At 40.1% G+C, this 22,901-nt stretch overlaps 1 protein-coding gene across 1 annotated transcript in view; it reads left to right on the top strand.

Moving 5' to 3' along the window:
* The window catches only part of LOC134670886 (hemicentin-1-like), a 50,640-nt gene that overhangs the window by 25,207 nt on the left and 2,532 nt on the right, over positions 1 to 22,901 (top strand). The window contains exons 17-42 of the mRNA XM_063528699.1: positions 664 to 832; positions 1,767 to 2,015; positions 2,359 to 2,431; positions 2,689 to 2,900; positions 3,095 to 3,248; positions 5,469 to 5,593; positions 6,524 to 6,698; positions 7,061 to 7,155; positions 7,416 to 7,569; positions 8,339 to 8,460; positions 8,912 to 9,055; positions 9,528 to 9,662; positions 10,207 to 10,328; positions 11,232 to 11,462; positions 12,356 to 12,509; positions 13,376 to 13,493; positions 14,855 to 15,062; positions 15,871 to 16,090; positions 16,626 to 16,785; positions 17,353 to 17,498; positions 18,435 to 18,610; positions 19,505 to 19,732; positions 20,362 to 20,524; positions 21,263 to 21,376; positions 21,596 to 21,690; positions 22,224 to 22,346. Coding sequence (XP_063384769.1) covers positions 664 to 832; positions 1,767 to 2,015; positions 2,359 to 2,431; positions 2,689 to 2,900; positions 3,095 to 3,248; positions 5,469 to 5,593; positions 6,524 to 6,698; positions 7,061 to 7,155; positions 7,416 to 7,569; positions 8,339 to 8,460; positions 8,912 to 9,055; positions 9,528 to 9,662; positions 10,207 to 10,328; positions 11,232 to 11,462; positions 12,356 to 12,509; positions 13,376 to 13,493; positions 14,855 to 15,062; positions 15,871 to 16,090; positions 16,626 to 16,785; positions 17,353 to 17,498; positions 18,435 to 18,610; positions 19,505 to 19,732; positions 20,362 to 20,524; positions 21,263 to 21,376; positions 21,596 to 21,690; positions 22,224 to 22,346 — 4,065 coding nt within the window. The remainder of the gene's footprint in view (positions 1 to 663; positions 833 to 1,766; positions 2,016 to 2,358; positions 2,432 to 2,688; positions 2,901 to 3,094; positions 3,249 to 5,468; positions 5,594 to 6,523; positions 6,699 to 7,060; positions 7,156 to 7,415; positions 7,570 to 8,338; positions 8,461 to 8,911; positions 9,056 to 9,527; positions 9,663 to 10,206; positions 10,329 to 11,231; positions 11,463 to 12,355; positions 12,510 to 13,375; positions 13,494 to 14,854; positions 15,063 to 15,870; positions 16,091 to 16,625; positions 16,786 to 17,352; positions 17,499 to 18,434; positions 18,611 to 19,504; positions 19,733 to 20,361; positions 20,525 to 21,262; positions 21,377 to 21,595; positions 21,691 to 22,223; positions 22,347 to 22,901) is intronic.

The following is a 22,901-nucleotide window of genomic DNA, read 5'->3' on the forward strand; positions in this document are numbered from 1 at the left end:
TTAGTGTGGTATTCCACTTGTCCAATGTGCTTTGCGTCTCATTTTCTCATTAAGCAAAATGTGAGAAGGAAATACATTTTGGACCAAGATATTGGACAGATGAAATACCAACCTAGCTGTAATAAAACCGGAAGTGGAAATCGATGGCGACAATAACATAACCTTACATGATTGAAACAAATACAGTGGAATCCGTTTATAATGACATCGAAGGGAACTGACAAACACGTCATACTAAGCGGATGTCATATAAAACATACTTGTACAACTTCTTATTTTTGTTATGTTTTCCAAATTAATCTCAAATTCCTTTGTGAGAAATGAGTTTTATTAAACTTGTAACAAATATCAACTTGTTAAAACTAAAATACCTTACACGCCACGAACGCACCAAACGTCCTCGCAGGGAAAGATGTGGTGACGGCCACGAAAACCAGCAAATGTGTCAGTTTAACCGGACATAATTTAATGGAAATAGGATTTTTAGGTCATAGTAAGCGGTTTGTCACTATAAGCGAAGTCATCTTATCCGAATTTATCACAAAGAATTTTATATGAAAACCAAACTTCGCATAATAATTACGTCATAGTAAGCGGTTGGTCAGTATAAGCGGAGTCATAATAAACGGATTCTACTGTAATTATATTATTTTTACAATTCAGGTTTCAATACTTTCCCCGAACGTGTACAGAAGCGTGTTAGAGATCGATAGTAAGACGACGAAAGTGGACGGGACATACTTCTGTTTCGGAGAAAATGCGGCGGGCATACATCAGGACTCCGTGACTGTTGGCGTTAGGGCGCCTATGAGACTATTGCAAGGATTTACAGGTAAAAATATTCTACGACTTTCTTTAAGGCTCCTCTTCACGTTGGGCCAACGCCAACGCCAACGAGGGACGCACCCATGCGTTAGAATGAGATAGCAATATCACTTATATATATCCTCTAACGCATAAATGCGTCCCTCGTTGGTGTTGGGGTTGGCCCAACGTGAAGAGGAACCTTTACATGTTCGTCCGTTTTCAATTTGTTAGGATTGCTAGGTTACCGTACCCAAAGGGTAAAAACGGGAACCTATTACTAAGACTCCTCTATCCATCTGTGTGTCTGTCACCAGGCTGTATCTCATGAACCGTGACAGCTAGACAGTTGAAATGTTCACACTTGATGTATTTCTGTTGCCGCTATAACAAAAAATACTAAAAATAGAATTACTTGGTGATAGAATAGAATAGAACTATTTGGTGAAGTGAAATTGGTATCCATCATGAATTCAACGGAACATTATATAACCCTGTAATTGTAGGCAATTCAATTGAATATTACATAGTAAATTCGTTTTATTAGAAATATTGTAAGTATATCGGCACTAGGTGCATTTTGATTAATATACTTATTAGGAGGTTCCACCAACCCTTTCTCAATTTAATCTCAATTTAAGGACGGCTAAGGAATGGAATGTGCTCCCGGCATCTGTATTCCCTGAGAAATATGACCTCGGTCTCTTTAAAGCTAGAGTGAATAGGCTATTACTGAACCGGTGAGCTCCATCTTAGGCTCTGTCTTCACTTTCCATCAGGTGTGACTAGAGCCAATCGCCGATCAGTTTATCATTTAAAAAAAAAACGATTTTCATTTTTCATATATGTTATTTTAAGATAAGATAAAAGATAAAAAATAGTTTATTCAAGTAGGCATATTACAATGCGCTTATGAACGTCAAATAAACCTTTACCGGCTTTTACTTATTTTATGATTCCAGATATTTCAACGCAACTGTACTCCGACGTAACTTTGGTATGCCAGATAGATTCATACCCACCCGCCCAAATAAAATGGTACCACAACACCACAGAATTAAGTAATAAACAAAATATACGCAGGTCCAGCGATAACTCAGCCATTGCTATTGACAGAGTTGACTTCGATGATCTCGGGTTATATGTGTGTAAAGCTAGTAATGGGTATGAGGAATTAGTTGTGAGTGGGACTTTGAGTGTTTATGGTCTAGGTACGTATTTTTTAAGTTTAACATTACATATTATTATTATTTTCATTAGGCTAACCTCTGAACTCGAGTAGAAGTTGAAAACCTCATGAGCTTTTGTGTACAAAATTTTTGTAGGTTCTACGTAATATGTGTATGTATGAATTCGGATCAATTTGAAAAGAAAATAATCTGTGTTATGAGGCTGCGTAACTTGAAGTAATATTCTTACTTTGAGATTATTTCAGAAGCGAAATTTTATATTGCCGTAGATGGCCAAACATCTGATCGAAAAGATTATCAACATTAAGTTCTTAATTAATACAACCTAATTGAAAAAAAAAATGCACATTGTTTAATTTTTCAGAAACTCCAACGTTGGCCAAGGAACCGAGAACTGTGGTGTCAACGAAAGGAAACTCTACAATTTTAACATGTAGGTGAGATTTTGTATCGTTATACCCTCTGCTCAAATGATTAATATAATAACCACCTTTTGATATTCAAGATCAAAACCAACCAACCAAGCAACCAACTAACCAAGTTCTGGAGCAACCAAAAATTTAAACTTAATTAAATTACATAAGCGCCTTTGCGTCTTAAGCCTAGGATCCACTTAGTTACCTTGGTATCCCAAGATTCCCAAGAAGCCAATTTATGTCTATAGCAAATTAATAAAAATGCTATTATTTTACAGCGTCTTAAAAGGCAATCCAACACCAACATTAACATGGCAATTCTTACCCGTCTCGTCCCAAGAGTTCACGTATCTACCGAGCAACATGACAAGTGAGGATCTAACTCGGGTCGTCATATCGAATGTGGCTATTCAGCACAGCGGCTTATATCGGTGTATAGCGGAAAATGTACTGGGAAGAGATTATTACGATGTGACGTTAGTTGTCCAGTGTGAGTTTTACTGTTATTATAGAGTTCAAAATAGAAAATAGACTAATTTAAAACACTCAGACAGAATCTTATCAAATTTCTTGACACCATTAATCGCATTAACAACGGCATGTCTGACTTGCTTTAAAAAATAAACGTGAAAAAGAAACTTTTAAATGTTTTAAAAATGTTTTATCGCGTATTTTTTCTTGCAGACCCGCCAGAAATCGAGTCTAACGAGGTAGACCCCAAACCTTTAGAAATCGAAGCTGGACAACCTTTGAGCCTATCATGCCAGGCCGGGGGCGTGCCCAAACCGTGGGTCACTTGGACTAAGGACCTAATGCCAATAGGATATACGAAAAATATGTAAGTGTAAATCGAAGCGAGGTTTAGACTAGCAGGAAATTGCAGTATCTGATCAAACTTAATGCAGTTTACCGTAGTAGTCGGCAATGTAAATTGCATGCAAGTTCTTGCTAGTCTAGGCCTCTCTTTAGAATAATGGTTAGGTATATAATGTCTGGCAAAGTTATTCGTCTGTTTGTCAGACTACATTTTTAGTAAGTTTTTGGATATGATTTTTCGGTCGGTGCAACATCTATTGTCATGTACCAGTACTGATAATTCCGCTACTCGATGCTAAATGTGGACTACGAAAATAATAGTCTTTTTAGTACTAAAACTGATGTATGGAGTGAGCACTCTATGTATTTTTTTTTCTCTATGGCTTCACCTCAGAATATACCACGACCACGACCAGCAACCTACTCGACGCCATGGCTTACGCGGTCCCTTATGTTGACGCTGGGGTGCAGGTGGACGCCGCGTACTTTGACTTCAAAAAAGCATTTGACATGGTGGATAATGATGTTTTGTTGGCAAAGATGGCGGCGGTTGGCTTAGGGTTGCCAGATTGAAAGGCGCTAATATCGGGAAACAATATCAATTTTTCGGGATTTTGGGACTTAATTCGGGAAAAAAAAATACATTCATATTAAAGTGATTATATTAAAAACAACGATATTTTACATTATTGGCACTAAGTCAGCTCGCTTGCTCGGCGACAGTTCGGAACTTGAAATTATTGTTTTATAACGTGAAGCTGTTTTTCGGGACAAGTTTCCCCTTGTCGGGAATCGGGAACACATGCTAAAAATCGGGAGAATCCCGCCAAATCCCGACCATCTGGCAACCCTAGGTTGGCTGCACACCCAAATTACTGCAGTTTTTCGCAGACTATATGAGGGACCGCCAGCAGTATGTTGAGTATGCAGGGTACAAGTCTGAACCGTATTTTACCAGGACAGGAGTAAGTCAGGGAAGTAACTTGGGGCCGTTAGAATTTATAATCATGATTAACGATCTCCCGGAAGTAGTCAAGGAAGCTAGATGTCTACTATTCGCGGACGACCTCAAGTTGCTTCTGGCGGTCAAAGACAAGGAAGACTGCAAGCGACTTCAGAGTGACGTAGAGAGAGTGGTGGAGTGGAGCCGGAGAAACAAGTTGGAGTTTAATGTAAATAAATGCATGACAATTACATTCACCCGGGCCAAAACACCGCTCTCCTACAATTATTTGATATCGGGATCGCAACTGAAACGAGTGAAATCGGTAAGAGATCTAGGAGTGGGTTTGAATGCGGACCTCAATTTCAGAGACCATATTGTAAGCACGTGCAAAAAGGCGTTCCGAATCCTGGGCTTTGTACTTCGGCGAGCAGTAGGCTTTACGAACTTGAGGGCCCTTTCGGCTATGTACAATGCCCTAGTACGAAGCCAACTGGAATGCAATGCTGCAATATGGGCTCCACATGAGTCGAAGTACAACGTCATGATAGAAAGGATACAGAATAAGTTTACAAGGTACATGTATTGGAAACTGTACGGAGTGTATCCTTTCTATCCGCTGATGTATCCCACACTGTTCGTAATAGGTATGGTGGGTTATAATAAACTAGAAACACGTAGAGATCTAGCACTTGCGTGCTACTTAGTGCGGATCCTTCGCGGTAGCATTTACAACCCGGGGATCCTACAACAAATTAATATATGTGTGCCCGACGGGTACGTGGAGCGGAGGCGACGACCGCGTCTGTTGGTGGAGCCGATCGGCAGAACCAACCTGCTTCGTAAGGCGCCTCTCACTCGCACAGTTCGTACACTAAATTTAGTGGCTGATCAAACTGACTTGTTTGCATGTACTATGTCCGAATTTGTAAAAATCTGTTTAAATGTTTTGTGTTGTTATTATAATTAATATAATTTACATACCTAGTTAGTAAGGCACTATTGTATTAGGGTTAACCTGTAAGGATAGTTGCTAAGTGACAATAAATAAACAATAAACAAAAATAAATAAACAATACCAAACTTTTTTTCTCGAGGACCACTTTTAAAAGTGTTACAGCTTGTGATAGACCACCTGCTTCTACATTTCTAATATATTCCCAAATCTTTTCTTCTAACCCCATTTTAGCTCACGCCAACGTGGACCCCTGTCTGGTCTCCCATGGACCCTAGGGGCCACCTGGACCACTATGGGGACCTCTACTTTACCTATTAAGTAATAACCATTTTATTTTCTAGGTATTTAAATAAGGACAATGATTTAGTGTTGGAAAGAGTTACTGAATATGACTCCGGTTTGTTTACCTGCAACGCTACTAGCATATTGGGATCGTCACTGAAAAACTTCACAGTGGTTGTTTATGGTAAGTAACTAAACACAACACTGTACGGTCACCACTCGGGATTGTTATGCCATTTAGGGTTCTTGCTAAATTGGAAATTCTATAGCGTAAGTATTAAAGATGCGTGCCGCGGCCGCTGCTGGAAACCATCGCGAGCGCGGACTTCTGGCCGAAGGGTGTGGTGTTTCGGCGTTTCCGTGGGAATCTGCCAAATCCTACACCGGAACATGCGACAGAACTGAAAACCGCCGTGTCGCCGAAATAATTTTTTAACTTGTAAGATTTTACTATTGTATGTATGTTAGTTTGTAAGGGTTGTATATGGGCCTTAGTTGCCTGATAATAAATGATATTTGATTTGATTTGATTAAACAACTAATTTAGCTAGAACCCTAAATGGCGCAACAATCGCAGAGCGTGATGATGGTACAAAAGCCTATGTTTACAACAGTTGCAAAAATTTGTTTTAAAATTATTTTAGCTAAGTATGTCTATAAAATAATGCATTCACCTGCGACACGTTTTAAGATTCTATTAAAAGTAATAAAAAAATCTTAAATATATTTTCACCTCCTAATCTTCAGCAGCTCTAACGAGACTTCACTGCAAGAAAACATTGCTAAGCTTGTGAAACATTTGTACAGTCAGCAGCAAAAGTTGCTAAGCGGTCGAGGTGTTCAAAATTACCTTTGACTCTTAACAATAAAGTCTCGTCAAGATCATTTTGAACACCTCGCCCGCTTAGCAACTTCTGCCGCTGACTGTACCTAATACCTTATATATTAAATCTTACTAAGGGCCACTTGCACCATCCCACTAACCCAAGGTAAAGCGGTTAAACCTTTAACCCATTGTCAAATTGTACTGGTAACCATAGTAACTCACGATTTAAACGGTTAACCCCGGGTTAGTGGGATGGTGCAAGTGGCGCTAAAGATGTAACTATTCCAGTTCCTCCAAAAATAACTCCGCCGGAAATTGAGCCAGAACCACAGCAATTCGTAGAAGGGCAGCTGGTGGAACTACCGTGCCGGGCCAACGGTTCCCCTCGACCGGATGTGAGGTGGCTGCAGAACGGAAACGAGGTCAATGATGATCGGAAATATATTGACGAGTTTGGGATGCGGTATGTTTTTACTCTTTGTCAATATCGTCAATTTGTCATGTTATCAATAGGTGTTATATAATCCTATTGATAACAAACCATCGTTCGAAAAGATGGCACCACACCTTTGGCATATGCTGGTGTAGATGACGACACTTTATGACATTTAACTTTAACACATATCAGTGAAAGAACAAGGATAAAGTCAAATGGCGTTCTAAAAGTTTTGGCAGGCGGGCGAAATATGGCAGTACTGTGGCCACAAAAATTACTTTGACAATCCTCTATATATGTCAAATTATCTTTGCTATAATAACTATACCCACTTGTACCTACTTGTAAAATTAACAATTTACGACAAAACTGACTTAACGTTTTTCTAGATTTGTTGCAAATTTAACGGACTTTGGCGAATACACGTGTATCGTTAAAAACAAGTATGGAAATACGAGTTATAGCTACAGCGTTTATATTTGGGGTAAGTTAATCTCCCTTGAGTGTCATGTTCAAGATGTAGGTACAGCATATATTTGACCTACCCCTGTAGCATTGCGCTCATACCGTTTCTCCTGTTATTTCAAATTGAGACCTTAACTCATAACATTAAGAATCAATTTGGAACATGGCGCAACGTACAGCCGCTGCTTGCTAACAGCAGGGGCACATTTTTTAAAATTGCTTTTGGCTTTCTATTTATTACCTTACCAATATCACAAGTTACATATAAAATGATTTCAGTTCCTCCATCAATTGAGCCTCCTCTGCACATCGACACAGCCGTCCTCGTAGGCTCAGATGTCAGCCTCAATTGCGACGCTGTTGGTTTCCCACTGCCGGTCATATATTGGGAGTTCAATGACACTGTTATTGACAAAAATAGTACTAATCTAAGGTAAGCAATATACACTACTAGCATTCTTAACTTGCCAAATCATTTCAAACCCTCACGGGTTGAAGTAAAAAAAATACTTAGTGCCCACTTTTCAATATTTTTAGATATAAATAAGATGTTCTACCTTCAATGGAAAATATAACAACACAGAATGATAAATACTTAAACTTTCCGACCATTTACGGCACTATTACCAATAAAAATAATTTAATTTTTTTATAGATTTTAAGATTGACATTGAATGTACCTACCAATGATGTTTATGAATAAATGAAGTGTTAATTTATAAAAATAGTAATTAACAAAACTATATCTTTAATACACCCTATAAAACAAAGTCCCCCGCCGCGTCTGTCTGTTTGTGTGCTTGTATGTATGTTCGAGATAAACTCAAAAACTACTGAACGGATTTTCATGGGGTTTTCACCTATCAATATACTTAATATAATATAATAATAATATTCTTGAGGAAGGCTGAGGTGAATAATTTGTTAACCCGTGCGAAACCGGGGCAGGGGGCCGATTTTTGAATTTCGGTCGTTCGATTTCGTCACTCGAAAATCGGTGGAAAACGGCGAAATGCTAATTTTTGGAATTCGAGCGATAGAAATTGGGAATCGAGTGGTATTGACCACTCGTTTTCAATTCTATGAGTAGAATTTAAATGCCTAGTAGTGGAGATATTATTGAATGAAATACACGAAATCGAATGGTCGATTTTCAAAAATCGCCCCCAGGTCGAAAGTGTAGATATAAAATAATTTTTCAGCTTCAACGACTACGGAACAATTAATATCACAAGTGTGAGTGCAAAACAAGAAGGACTGTACGGTTGTTTAGCTGAAAACATCGCTGGAGTCGCAAGAAAGGATTTCTACTTACAAGTCAACGGTAGTAAATAGATCTAATTCACACGGTTCTCCAAGAACAGGAGGCAGCTATATGCTAGAGTGAGAAAATGATATAGGTTGGTATTATCATGTCACTATAGCAGATACCTACTGCCTCTCGCTCTTGCAGGACTGTAAACAGAAATAACGCAACCGTGGGTACGAGACTTTACTTGAAAAATTGAAAAAAAAAACAAATCGATTATTCAAAAATTCAAGATATATTCTGTCAAACCCATTTTGTCCGTAGAAACGGGCGCGAAATTTGAAATTCTTTGGGTGGACATGGACAACCCTTAGCTCCGAATTTTTTCCAATTTCCGCCTTTTTCTAGTACGTAATTATTAGCTATGTACTTATCTTTGATCTTTGAGTAGGCCATTAAAAAAAAACATAAGTACATATTGTAAAAGTTCCAAAGCTGGGAATACATCTAATGTAATTTAATTTAGAGCCACCAAGAATTTTAGACGATAACTACACCGGGCCATACATAGCGACGGAAAAGGACCTTCTGCTGAAGATCACATGCAAAGCTACAGGCAAACCTAGGCCTTACATTTACTGGATGAAAGATGACCTGTATCTTGACAAAGGTAATGATCCTACCGAGTGCGCCAGTTAATTTTAAAAGACTTCTTTAATTTCTGTACATGAGTATAGTTCGTTTTTTTTAAGCATTAGAAAGAACTCCACAGAAGCAAGCGTGCAGTTTTTATCAGGCTCTTTAATTGTTATTATTGAATTATATGTAACATGGTCAATACATATAATTTACTTCAAATTATTACCGCTAAAAGTGCTGGATTTGGAACCACACGCTTACTTCTGCGAATTTCTTTCTAATGCTAAAAAAACGGACTATAGTAATGTACTAATGAATAATGAAAATCCCGGGCCTTTTTTTTTAAGTTGTACATACCAGTTATTGTATCCTGTGTTTTTTTTTCTTTTAATCAAATCTCGTAGTTCCGGTAGAAATAACAGGAAAACATTCCAAATAATAAAGTTATGTGTACATCAAACAGGTTACTCGAATACAATTAAATATGCTACTTAAATTTACAGACAGCAGATATGACGTAGACATTGACGGAACTCTAACTATAAAGTCGCCGTATGAGGATCTGAGCGGGTTCTATACATGCTTAGCGAAGAACATAGTTGGAGTGGACAACAAAACCGTTCCTGTTGAGATTTATAGTAAGTATATAAATATAAAACTCCCAGACACTCGATATATTAAAGTTTAAACGGGTTACTCACTTAATTTTAGTCGATTAATCGCTCGACATGTGTCGATCCATTAGAGGATCTTCAACACGAGCACGAGGGCGTGCGTGCGACGTGTACTCAAGCTACTGTTTTACTAAAACAAGGTAGTAATCCGTTTAAAATAGTTTCAATTTTAATAAATTTCCTGAAAATACATAACAAATGGCGCCCAACATGGGGCAAAGTCCCATTTGTTATGTATTTTAGACGGTTAGGCCCACTTGCACCATCCCACTAACCCGGCGTTAAGCGCGGTTAAACCGTTAACCAAGTGTCAAATTGTATGGGTAACCATGGCAACTCCAGGTTTAACCGATTAACCCCGTATTAAGAGAATGGCGCCATTGGGCCTTAGACATATTTCGTAGAAAAAAAACGGTTCGAGAATCATAATGCATTAGTAGTCAGTAAATAAAAGTTACATTGCTTAACCGTTGTAAAATAATCGCACAGCCGTTTGATTGGTTTTCAGCTCTACCTACGAAAGCGCAAGCGGACGAGTCTCAATCAACAATCACAGTCGTAGAAGGCAACGACATTTCTGTGGAATGTCCAATAAAAGCTTCGCGGAATAGCTCAGTCACATGGTATAAGGTTCGATTCCATTATGAAGTTGCATGAAACCCTCTTCCCCAATAGCTTGGCTTTTAGTGTGTAGATAAGGTACTTGGAAATTGAATAATGTAATACCACAAAATAAGCGACAAAAATGTCCTTATAGTGCAACATAAAATAGTAGGAATGAAATAAAATGGAACTTAAAAATGTCCGTACTAAATTATTGCAATGTTTAATCATTTTTTGTGGGAAGTGGCGCCCTCAATTATTTTCTACAATTTGTATACAGTGTTTGTGCTTCAGTTCCCCATTAACCAGTTTTAAGGGATGGCAGGCGTGGCTCACTCCGCGATTTCGTCGCTTTGCTACAGGTAGCTAAAAGTCCATCCGTTCGACCCCAATTTTGGGGTTTGCCATAAGCCGCGCGTGGCGCTGTCGCCACCTAGCGGCCATATCTGTGCTGATCGTGACAGACGCGTTTTGTTAGAGAGTGAGTCTTCTGTACCTAGTACTATTATTTATTCTGTGGGGATGGTTTCCGTAGATTTACGTGCTTTCTGTATAACAGCAATAACTAGCAGTAAACGCGGCTAACCGCGTTTAAGCGCTACACATTAAAAAATTCACACTTCAAACTAATCTACTTTCCACGTCACATGGCGATCCTGACAGAAATGAAGTAATGAATGTATACCTAGCTTAATTTATTGTACATATTCAAAAATTATTCTGAACTTTTATTGTGTAACTGAGGGTTCCAATTTCAAAAACAAAACAATTGCTTCTGGATCTCAAGAGGTTAAGCTTAAGTGCTACACATTTAAAAATCCCAAACTAATCTACTTTCCACGTCACATGGCGATCCTGACAGAAATTAAATAATAAATGTATACCTAGCTAGCTTTAAATTTTCTTGATAATTTTACCTACCGTTTTCAGGACGCTAAGCTAATATCGCACGGTCACCTCTCGCTCCCCAATATCTCTCGTCTCAACGAATCTACATTCGCCTGCGTAGTGACCAACGCCATAGGCTCCACTCACACTACAGTGCGAGTTAAAGTGGAGTGGCCTCCACGGTTTGTACAAGAAGAGACAGGAGATGTGACAGTGGTGCGAGGAGAGGACAGGTGGTTGGAGTGTGGAGTCGATGCTAGACCAAGCGCTACGGTAAGATTACAGACTTCTCAACGCATATTTAATTACACAAACGGGTCTACCGCGATATATTTTCATTGTTTTTACCTTAAATTCCGACGCTTCAGCTGAGTTGCACGAGCTGTGGTACAAAATAAAGTGTTATATTTCTCAACGCTTCTTTGAGGGTGGAAGAGACATAATATTTATAAAGTACTTTTTAACAAGCATAAACGTCTGTGAATGATGCTATTCATATTAGAATAAATTTAAAAGAGGAAAAATTACTGCCTTGGGTTAGACTTGAACCAAAGGCCGTTCAAGTCTCAACCTTGCAGTGACAGCGAGCGAGAGAGCTTTTATAGAAAAAATACTCTACTGTGATCGCAAACTTAATAGAACTTCTGATATTCTTGATAAATGTAATGATCCTGCCGACTGCGCCAGTACTTACATTAAGTAAATGTATTCTTTAAAAAAATATACCTAGTCACAGTCACATTTACACGCATAGAGATAAAGAGAGAGAGAGAGATAGCATAAAGAATTAACCGCAAGGATATAAATAGAGGATATATGGGTATTCTGGGGCTATGCTAAGTGGAATTAAGACATATGTGGTTGTAATATGGCAATTACCCACTTTCAGTGTTTAACAGTAACACTCTGATTTACTGTGACATAAACGCATATTGCTTGTGTCAGCGCAACCTAACGTGTATATATAGGCAGGCATTTAGAGAATATACGTTCTTATACTATCACACATAAGGTGTTTCAATACGTATCTCTCTATCACCTGCTCGAAACGTGTATAACAAGTAACAATCTTGTTATTTGAAAATAAAAGGTGGTTGTAGGAGCAACACAACTCGACTCCTCACGATTGTATAAGCCCTCCTTGTAATATCTGTTTTTTTTTTCAGATAAGATGGTTGGCCAACTCCCGAATAATGCTAGGCGAAGATAAACCTCGTTTGAAGCTTAAGAATCTACAGCTGCATCATACTGGAGTATACAAGTGCATAGCCAGTAACAAGCATGGCACTGTGGTCAGGCAGTTTAATTTAGATGTCCTAGGTATGAAGCATGCAGCCCCAAAACAGTACCATCGCCCACACTGTTAACTGTCCATCGGTGGACTTTATGCCTTTTGTAATAAGGTCCACCTATGTACAGTTAGAGGTGTAGCTGTTTGTACTGCTTCCATTACTTTCAGAGTCAGTACTGGTTCCAATTGTTTATTATAAGTCCATAGACACGAAATGTCACTTTTTAGGGTTCCGTACCTCAAAAGGAAAAAACGGAACCCTTATAGGATCACTCGTGCCGCTCGTGCGTCTGTCTGTCTGTCCGTCTGTCACAGCCTATTTTCTCGGAAACTACTGGATCGATTAAGTTGAAATTTGCTACACATATGTAAATTAGCGATCCAAAGATACCTACACATGTTTTTATTAAATTTTATAATACATTGGTTCGAAATTATTTAAGAAAATAGCCAAAAAATTACCACCCCCCCCCCCCCTTTATCACCAAAACTATTGGGTCTAAAATTTTGAAAAAATACACAAAATAGTTAGTTCTTTACCTGTAGATGACAGGAAAACCTATTAGAAATGTGCAGTCAAGCGTGAGTCGGACTTATGTATGGAACCTTAGAAACGCGAGTCCGACTCACACTTGGCCGGTTTTTTAAATTTCTACCCCTTCTTCTTACCTAGAACCTTCTTCTTCTTTCTTCACCTAGAACTCGAACGCACTGAAACACGATTGCTGGACCATTCATTCATTTATTCGCGTAATTTTTTGCGTGTTTATTCTCATTGTTTTACTTCAAAGAAATGTCAAAATCAATTGATTATTATAATATCTTCTCCAATCCAAATTTCTTACTCATGGGTACATTACATAAGATTTGAACTTAAATATCGGATATTTTCCAGTGCCGCCTTTTATATCGGAGTTTGACTTGTTAGACGTCCAACTGAAAGAAGGAATGAACGCAACCCTACAATGCAACGCCAAGGGATCCCCACAACCCTCAATTGAGTGGACATTCAGGTATACCATACAAATCTTACACAGAAACGATTTAATAGTACAGTCAGTAGCAGAAATTGCTAAGCGGGCGAGGTGTTCAAAATTACTTTGACACGTTCTTATTCTCTTCACTATAAAGTTGCGTCATGACCTTTGAACACCTAGCCCGCTTAGCAATTTCTGCTGACTAAAGTACAGGGCTATAACCGCGAAAATCGAAGTTCGCAAATTGCGGGAATGTTTCTCTGTCACTAATTACGCCTTCATTGAAGCGAAGGAGAAAGATCCCCGCAATTTGCGAGTTTCGGTTTTCGCGGTAGCCCCTCAGATACATAAAGATCTCTCGTATCATTTTGACATTGGTCGATGATCGAAAACGAGTACATATTTGAATACATATAAACAAATTACTTTTGGTGTGTGTTTGGTGAGGAGCACTGGTAGCCTAGCGGTAAGAGCGTGTGACTTGCAATCCAGAGGACGCGGGTTCAAACCCCGGATCGTACCAATGACTTTTTCGGAACTTATGTAAGAAATATCATTTGATATTTACCAGGCGCTTTTCGGTGAAGGAAAATATCGCGAGGAAACCGGACTAATCCCGATAAGGCCTAGTTTGTACCCTCTGGGTTGGAAAGTCAGATGGCAGTCGCTTCGTAAAAACTACTACCTACGCCAATTCTTGGGATTAGTTGCCAAGCGGACCCCAGGCTCCCATAAGCCGTGGCAAAATGCCGGGATAACGCGAGAAAGAAGATCACTTTTGGTGCGTATTGACACAATGAGAAGATGAGTTTTGATAACCTCCTAAGGCCCAGAACAAATGAAAAATCCTAAATTTACCACTGAAATTTGAACCTATAGTGTAGGAAATAGAGTTGATTTTGCGTTGTTTGAAAATTGGACAAAACAAATCAAAAGCGACTCTGTTCCAATTGAACTGAATTTAAATTTCATCGAACAGAAGAGGTACTATAGGTAGGACTTTGGGCCTTTGAGAGAATAAAATAGTACGTATTATTGACTGAGATTCTAAGTAATTTAGTATGTCTTTTACTTAGTTTCACCTGTCCCGTTGTCGGTCTGTAATCAAATCTTGCAAGTTAAATTTGATCCACTTCCCGGTGTCCGATTGAGCTGAAATTTTGCATGCATGTATAAATCGGATGACAATGCAATATTATGGTACCATCAAGCTGATCTGATGATGGAGACAGGAGGTGGCCATAGGAACTCTGTGATGAAACAACGCAACCTAATTGTGTTAAGGATTTTTAGAATTGTCTCCATGAGTATTAGTTGTCTGTCGTAAGAAAAGTACAGTCAGCGATAAAAGCTTGTACCAAAAATGAATTTTTTGCCAATAACTTATTTCATTTTAGCAACCCTAACTGGCGTCTCATAAACTCTTCACTGACCACTACCAACGTATCCAACACCTCAGAAGGCCTGTTCCGTTGCTCGGCGCGCAACATTGCCGGCGCGGCGCACATAGTGTACAATGTGGCTATTGCCGCACCGGCCGTTATTGAGGACATTGTACTGTATAATGAAGAAGGGAGCACTGTGGAAGGACATGCAGAAATGATGGTAAAGTAATATTATTTGTTAGAAAGAGAGGCAAACATGAACTTGTATCTGTGGCCTCTATTTTTCTCTAAAGTTTTTCATCTATATTTCTACCTATCTATGTATTATCATATTCGACCCAGCTGTCGTCTTGTTTATTTTTCATGGAAAGTAAGTGCTTGTTACGACCGCATGTTAGATGGCTGGGAATAATAGTAATCGGTTTGCAACTTACTGAATGAACGAAATCATACACAGGTAAAAATATTAAGAAGGTATAACCTGTAACGGCCCACCATACAAGGAAAATTGGCAATCGAATTTTATAGATATAATATAATTGAACTACAAAATAGAGTTGAATTTTTTTTGTTTTATAATCGAATGAAACAAAATAAAAGCAACTCTGTTCCATTTAATTAAGATTTTAATTTCATTGGAGGTAATTTGTACTAGTATTAGGACATTGAACCCCAAGAGGATAATATAAACGACTGTTGTTCGCTGTACAACGCAACGCAAGCATACGCATTACAGTCAGCAGCAGAAGTTGCTAAGCGGGCGAGATGTTCGAAATGATCTTGACGCGACTTATTGTTTAGGAGAATAAAAGCGTGTCAAGGTAATTTTGAACACCTCGCCTGCTTAGCGACTTCTGCTGCTGACTGTAATGCGTATGCTTTAGAAACTGATTCAATTATTTACCCTATTCTCGCTCTATAAATTCCAAGTTGATTTTGATTAACAAGTGACATCGCATCAAAATATAGGAATAAATCCGGTTCGAAGGACCATCGGACCATATACAACGTTTAGGTATAATTTTCAGGTTGGCAGCACTGCCCGATTATCCTGCAAAGCTTCCGGCCGACCTACCCCCAAAATACAGTGGATCAAAAACGGGAAAACACTTAGCGAAAACCAGCGAGACATACATTATGCTGACTTAGTATTCAGTTATGTGAATACCAGTAGTTCTGGCGTGTATTCTTGTGTGGCGAGTAACGAAGGCGGAATGGATGATCGGAGAACCAAGGTAGATGTGCTAGGTGTGTAAAACTTAATTAAGGAAGGCATTTTTTATGTTATCTAGGAGAATAGAAGGTCTCAATCCGCCCAGGGCTAGTGTAGGATAAAATATTTAGGTACCTACTTTTGTTCGCGAACATACACTGAAAAAAATATGATCTATAGAGCACACATTAAAGTAATCTCATTAAGATTAACTGCTATATATAATATCAACTAATGTACGTACGTACGTAACGTACAAACAGTAAACTTTACTGCTTGGTTCGATAGGCTTATATGGAACTGTTGAAAGCATTAAACGTTAATGCAATTTCAATTGTTTTAAACGGTTTTTTTTGTCAGTGTACCTCCGTTTAAAAATAATGTTTGAGTCTCATGGGAGTTTTCTTTTATAAATTTATCTGTGCTATAAGAGAGTAATGTTGCATTTTGTTGCGAGTGCTAATTTTGAGACCCCTCAAGCGAAATATCTATCCAGGTTTTTTTACCGTCTTTGCCAAACTAACTTAATAAAAATAAATGCATTGTCCTAACGTACTTAAATGTTTTCAGAGCCCCCTAAAATATTCACAACCCTATTCCAAAACTGGAACTCCACGGCGACGGAGACAAGACTGGAGGTGATATCCGGGCAAGCGTTCAATCTTCACTGCCATCCTTATGGCAACCCTATGCCGGAAGTGTATTGGTTTAAGGATGGCGTCCCTTTGAGGTACATTTATTAGGTTCTAAAATTCAAAACCCTGTTGCAAAACTGAAACTCCACGGAACTGCGATCTTTATGGCAACCCTAGGATACCTACCTACTGGTATCCTGGATGGCGGCACTCCGAGGAACAATTTTTTATTGCATAAATTTTCTCTTAATAATTTTTTTTGTTGATCTTATCCTCCCTCATCCCCGAACTGTTCGAAGAATATTGGTAACGAATGCAGTAATGAGTTATCGTTCAATCATTTGCGGGGTAACCAGTGCGAAAATTTAGTTCGAGGTTTAATGGTCAATAGAATATAAAGTATAGAAATTCTAATATTGTCCAGGAACCCCTTTGATGTGACGCTAGCGATAAACTACCTATGGATTTTTGAAAAAGTTGTTTTAGGTCGCTAACTTGAACTCACGAATAGCAAGATTAGCGAAAGCGACGAGTGTGTGATAACTATTAGGCTCGTCATTCCCTTGCCAGGCGCCCGGAGCGCAAACGCAGTAAAAAATGTAAATAAAATCCATGCGTTATTATGATGGTTTTAACTACTTGATGTTTTTATACCGTTTCAGATTGTTTGACAAAAGCATGGTATCAACGGACTTCGGAGAAGTGATCGAATCGCGCGAGGCGCGACCGGAACAGAGCGGAAACTACATTTGTGTCGCTAGGAACAGCGTTGGGAATACCAGCATCGTTTACTCAGTGGACGTCCTAGGTAAGGAAACCACAAACTTCATAATATATAGGTACAGTCGCCATCAGATATATCGGAGCGGCCAAGGCGCTCAAAAATATCTGAATACGCCTCTATTAAGTGTTAGGTGACCCAAGCCCAAACACACCACTATGCCCGCCTACAATAACAGCGGAAGACCTCCCCCAATCTGTTTTCTCGGCGCGCGCGCAGCGTGCGACGCGGCGAGCCGCAGTACGCGACACACGACCGTCGTGAACGCTGTTAAGGCGTTGGAGTGCGCGTACAGATATTGCGAACACCTTGGCCGCTCCGATATATCTGATGCCGACTGTACCTACCATATAATCTAAAATATGACAAATACGCTGGAATAATGGAAAATCGAATGTCATAAAGAGAAGGAACTGCCTCGTGAGAAAATTGCCACGCGAGGCAGCTCAGTCTGCCGGCCGAGGTAGTTTTCTCACGAGGTGATTCCTTCTGAGAGGACCTGCCGATACTTAGATAGTATAGATTACAGACAGACGGCAACCTGTCATAACCTGTCGCTTGGAACTCTTTTCCCAAAGCGCCTTCTGTAGTCACATTAGTAACGGATTATATGTTTTTAATGTATTGCCCCGCAACACCACGCTGCGCTCCAGAATACAAATAGTCGACGTAGCTCGGAAAGCGGCCAAGCTAAAGTGGGACTGGGCTGGTCATGTCTGCCGAATGCCGAGTGAGCTGTGGGCCAAGATCGCCACAGAGTGGCAGCCCAGATCAAAACGAGGATTTGGCAGACCACGTCGGCGATGGCGAGACGAGTTAGACTCCTTTTTAAAGGAATGGCCAGGTACTGCACAGGATCGGGAAGACTGGAAAAAGTGGGGGGAGGCCTTTGCCCAGCAGTGGGACATTATAGGCTCCCAATAATAATAATAATAATGTATTGCCCCATTCTATTGTTTTCAGTTCCACCACCGCCATCGAAAGACTCCCACACCACGGCTATACGAGTAGGCAGGCCATTGACCCTAACCTGCCCCGTCGAAGGCAGTCCTTCCCCGTACGTCTCGTGGATCAAGCAGCCCTACACGGAGCTCGTCAACACGACGAGGCTGTCACTGTCTCAGGACAACGTTACCCTGGTAAGTTACGTAGCTTAGGGTCAGTTTTACCAATCACATTTAGCGGTGAAGTAAAAAATCCGGGCAAGTGCGAGTCGGACTCGCGCACGAAGGGTTCCGTACCATAAAGCAAAAAAAACGGAAAAAAAATGCAAAAAGAAAACGGTCACCCATCCAAGTACTGACCACGCCCGACGTTGCTTAACTTTGGTCAAAAATCACGTTTGCTGTATGGGAGCCCCACTTAAATCTTTATTTTATTCTGTTTTTAGTATTTGTTGTTATAGCGGCAACAGAAATACATCATCTGTGAAAATTTCAACTGTCTAGCCATCACGGTTCGTGAGATACAGCCTGGTGACAGACGGACGGACGGACGGACAGCGAAGTCTTAGTAATAGGGTCCCGTTTTACCCTTTGGGTACGGAACCCTAAAAAGTAGGTAGTCTAACGTAGATATAATAGGTATAAATAAGTAGATCACTAGTAGGCATACACTCCAATTCAATTTACCATTTTGTCCAACTGTCTCGTTTTCATTGCTTTTTTATCAAGAGAAAATTACCTAACAATAGAGCACAGTTAGAAACTATAGAAACATAAAGAAAAAACCAGTGTATAGTTTTGTTTTGTCATATTAGATGTTTCCAATTATAAATACCCATTAATTTTATACTCCTACTTTCGTATAATTTTGCGAAAGCTGCCATTAGACATGATACGTCCAATCTGTTGTAAACTTTAACACATGGTAACTTTAGGTACAGTCACCTGCAATAATATGTTACTCTTCGAAGGCCGCAAAAATATGTGACACGCTCTTACGGCTCTACAAATAAGATCGTGTCAGATATTTTTGCGGCCTTGGTTGTGTAATATATTATTGCAGGTGACTGTACCTATTCTAATTAACAGATCATACCCAAAACCGAGATATTTGACTCTGGCCTCTACTCCTGCATAATGACGAATAAAGTCGGCACAACCGAAGTGATATTCGACGTTACCGTCGAAAAGCCGCCGTCCATTGCTGGCAATGTAGGCGCTAACATCAGTGAAACGAGGGTTGTGCCGTTGAGGAGGAGCCTTGTATTGAAGTGCGAGGTTGATGGACATCCAATGCCGAGGATTTCTTGGTTGAAGGTACAATTACTTTGTTGACGTCTTTTGCGGCCATAGACTAAGGGTCGGTTGCACCAAACCGTCTGTTACTTACCGTTATTTATTTATTTATTTATTTAAAACTTTATTGCACAAAAGAATAACTTAATGTACAAAAGGCGAACTTAATGCCATGAGGCATTCTCTACCAGTCAACCTTAAGGCCAAGCAGAAAATAAAAAGCGTTGGCAAAATTTTATTGTATGGGGTTTTCATAGTTCTCTGAGTGATGTTGATCAGTCTGTTAAGAATGGTTGGTGCAGCTAGCCCTAAGACCAGTTACACCAACTGCACTTGACAGACTGATTAACTTAGTAGTTAATTATGAAACTTATACAATCAAATTTAGCGCACGTTTTGTGTCATTTTGATTTATTCATGCAACCGATGATGCCAAAAATGCGGGGGTGCGCGGGACGAGGTGAGCGAAGTCCCGTCACGTGATTGGTCCGTTCAAAGACACGGACGTCACACAAAGACACTTTCGACTCGAACATGGAGTAAAGTTACCGTATGCGTGGCAGAGGGGGTAGCGCGACTAAGCTAAGTCTGCAGGATGTTTTGTCTGTGGAAATGTGACTACCACTGACATAAATATTAAAAATTTTCAGGACACGCTGCAACTAAGCGATAGTTCAAGCAACATCCACCAAGTACTGAGCAATAGTTTGCTGGCCGTGTGGAGTGTGACCCCTCGCGACGCGGGCCAATACATCTGCGTGGCCGAGAACAGCGCCGGCTCTACACACAGGCGGTACAACGTCGTTGCACAAGGTAATAGTTATGATACAAGTGCGAAATTCGCAACGAGTGGCGAATCTGCACATATTCGCACGTGTATCGTACGTTTTACAGTACATATGGCCCTTTAAATTTTCGACGTAGTTGCGTAATGTGCTTATTGTAGCACAGGGTGTCGTAATGGAGCAGGAAAACTAACATAACGTACTGAGCAACTGTTTACTGGCTGTATGGAGTTTGACTCCTCGCGATGCGAGCCAGGACATTTGCGTGGCCGATAATAGTGCCGGTTCTACGCACAGGCGGTACAATGTCGTTGCACAAGGTAATAATTATGATACAAGTGCGAAATTCGCAACGAGTATGAATATAACGTAACATAACGTACTGAGCAACTGTTTACTGGCTGTATGGAGTGTGACCCCTCGCGATGCGAGCCAGGACATTTGCGTGGCCGAAAATAGTGCCGGTTCTACGCACAGGCGGTACAATGTCGTTGCACAAGGTAATAGTTATTTACAGTAGGTAAATATGGGGCTACTTTACGGCACTAGTGCGAGATTTAGCATATTAAGCAAATTTCTTTAAATTATAGAAATAAGTTTCAAATTGTGCTATTAAGTGTCGTAATTTTTATTGGCCAACTAGTTATTTCATCTAATCGAATACAAACTGTTGATCTGTTTTTTAGTGGCAAACTAGGTATTAGTTATTAGATCGACACTATTACAAACTATTGATCTATTTTTAACCTATGTTTCATTCGCCTAGTTTCCGGCAAATGGAGTGAATGGTTGACATGGAGTTTTTGCAACGTGACCTGCGGACTCGGGCGGCAGGTGAGGAGCCGGCTCTGCCAGTACAGCGACGACACCCTCACTGTTGGTGCGTATAAAGTGCTCTTTTTATATCTGTTTCCTTAAAAATTGCTTTTTTAACCCCTTCAAAACCTTAACCAGTCAGAGAACGTAACATATAAATTATACTATTCCGTTATTACTGATGAATCTTAATACGATTTGACATGTCAAGCCGTTAAGTTAGGTTAGGAAACTACATACGTACCTACAGTTAAAAAGAAAAACTCTTCATCGTGAATTCCAGATGAGAACAGCAAATCAGATAAATTTCTTCTTGATCAGTCGACGTGCAAGGGGCCACGGTCAGAACAGAGAAAATGTCACATGCCGCCGTGTGAGGTAAGTAGTAAGGTAAACTTTGTTATATCCTCCTAAGTCCTGGTGTCCTATTAAAAAGACAAAATCAAATCGAATAAAAGAAAGTTCCAGATTCAAAACTGTGGCCAACCACACCAACCACCAATAACACCGAAGGCAGAAGATCACGCGGTCGTTCAACACTAAGATGGACCGATCAAGTTAAAGTCTCGTCATCCTCTGCTTTTTACACGGTCGTCAAAGACGCGTTGGACAGAAATCGGTGGAGGCATGTTCATACTAAACAACGGACACAACGAAGTCCTAAATATCCGATAAATGTCCGCTTACCTACTTGACAATGACAATAGATTGTTTACCAAGGGATGAAAGGCACTCATTTCTGCCAAGGTAGTTTAGCGCTTGAACGCAGTGAGATGCCTTTCACCCGAGTTAAACACTCTACTTTTCATTTCGAATACGAGGAAAGTTTACACCTTATTTTTGAGCATGACATTGAGAAATGAAGAGATAATTTATTTACTGATATACCATTAAGAAGTATTTATTTTCAGGAAGTGGAAGGCCAGTGGTCCGGTTGGGCCAAGTGGTCCGCCTGCTCGTCCTCTTGCGGCACTGGCACCCAGGCCAGGACGAGGCGGTGCAGGAGGGGACGGTGCCAGGGCGACAATGTCCAGGTACACTTATGACGAGCACGTTTAAACCGGGCCGTGTCCGGGCCGGGCTTCCGGCGGATAGTTTTCTATAGAAAGCATTACGTGATCGTGATGTAATGAGGAGGGATGAATGCCATATAGGCAAAAGAATGTTAGGGATGAATGTTGATGGGCGGAGAGGGTATGGTAGACCCAAAAAACGATGGATGGATTGTGTGAAAGAGGAAGAGGATATGAGAAAGAAAGGAGTGAGTGCTGAGGACACGAAAGGCAGAGGAGACTGGAAGAGAAAAACATGTTGTGCCGACCCCACATGACGTGGGATAAGGGCAGGGGAAAGAAGAAGAAGCATTACGTGATCGCCTGTCATGTCATAGAAAAGTAAGCGCCGAAAACTCCGGCCCGGACACGGCACGGTCTAACGTGAGTAATCCTTTATGGTGAGCACTTTTAAAAACCAGTAAATCAAATTGAGTTATACCACAGAATAAATAATAGTACTAGCGTACCGAAAGGTCACTTCCACAAAACCGAAGTTTGATAGCGATTCAGGGACGAATCGTGCTGTTCCTTTCT

This window comes from Cydia fagiglandana, chromosome 14, assembly GCF_963556715.1.
Source record: "Cydia fagiglandana chromosome 14, ilCydFagi1.1, whole genome shotgun sequence".
NCBI lineage: Eukaryota > Metazoa > Arthropoda > Insecta > Lepidoptera > Tortricidae > Cydia > Cydia fagiglandana.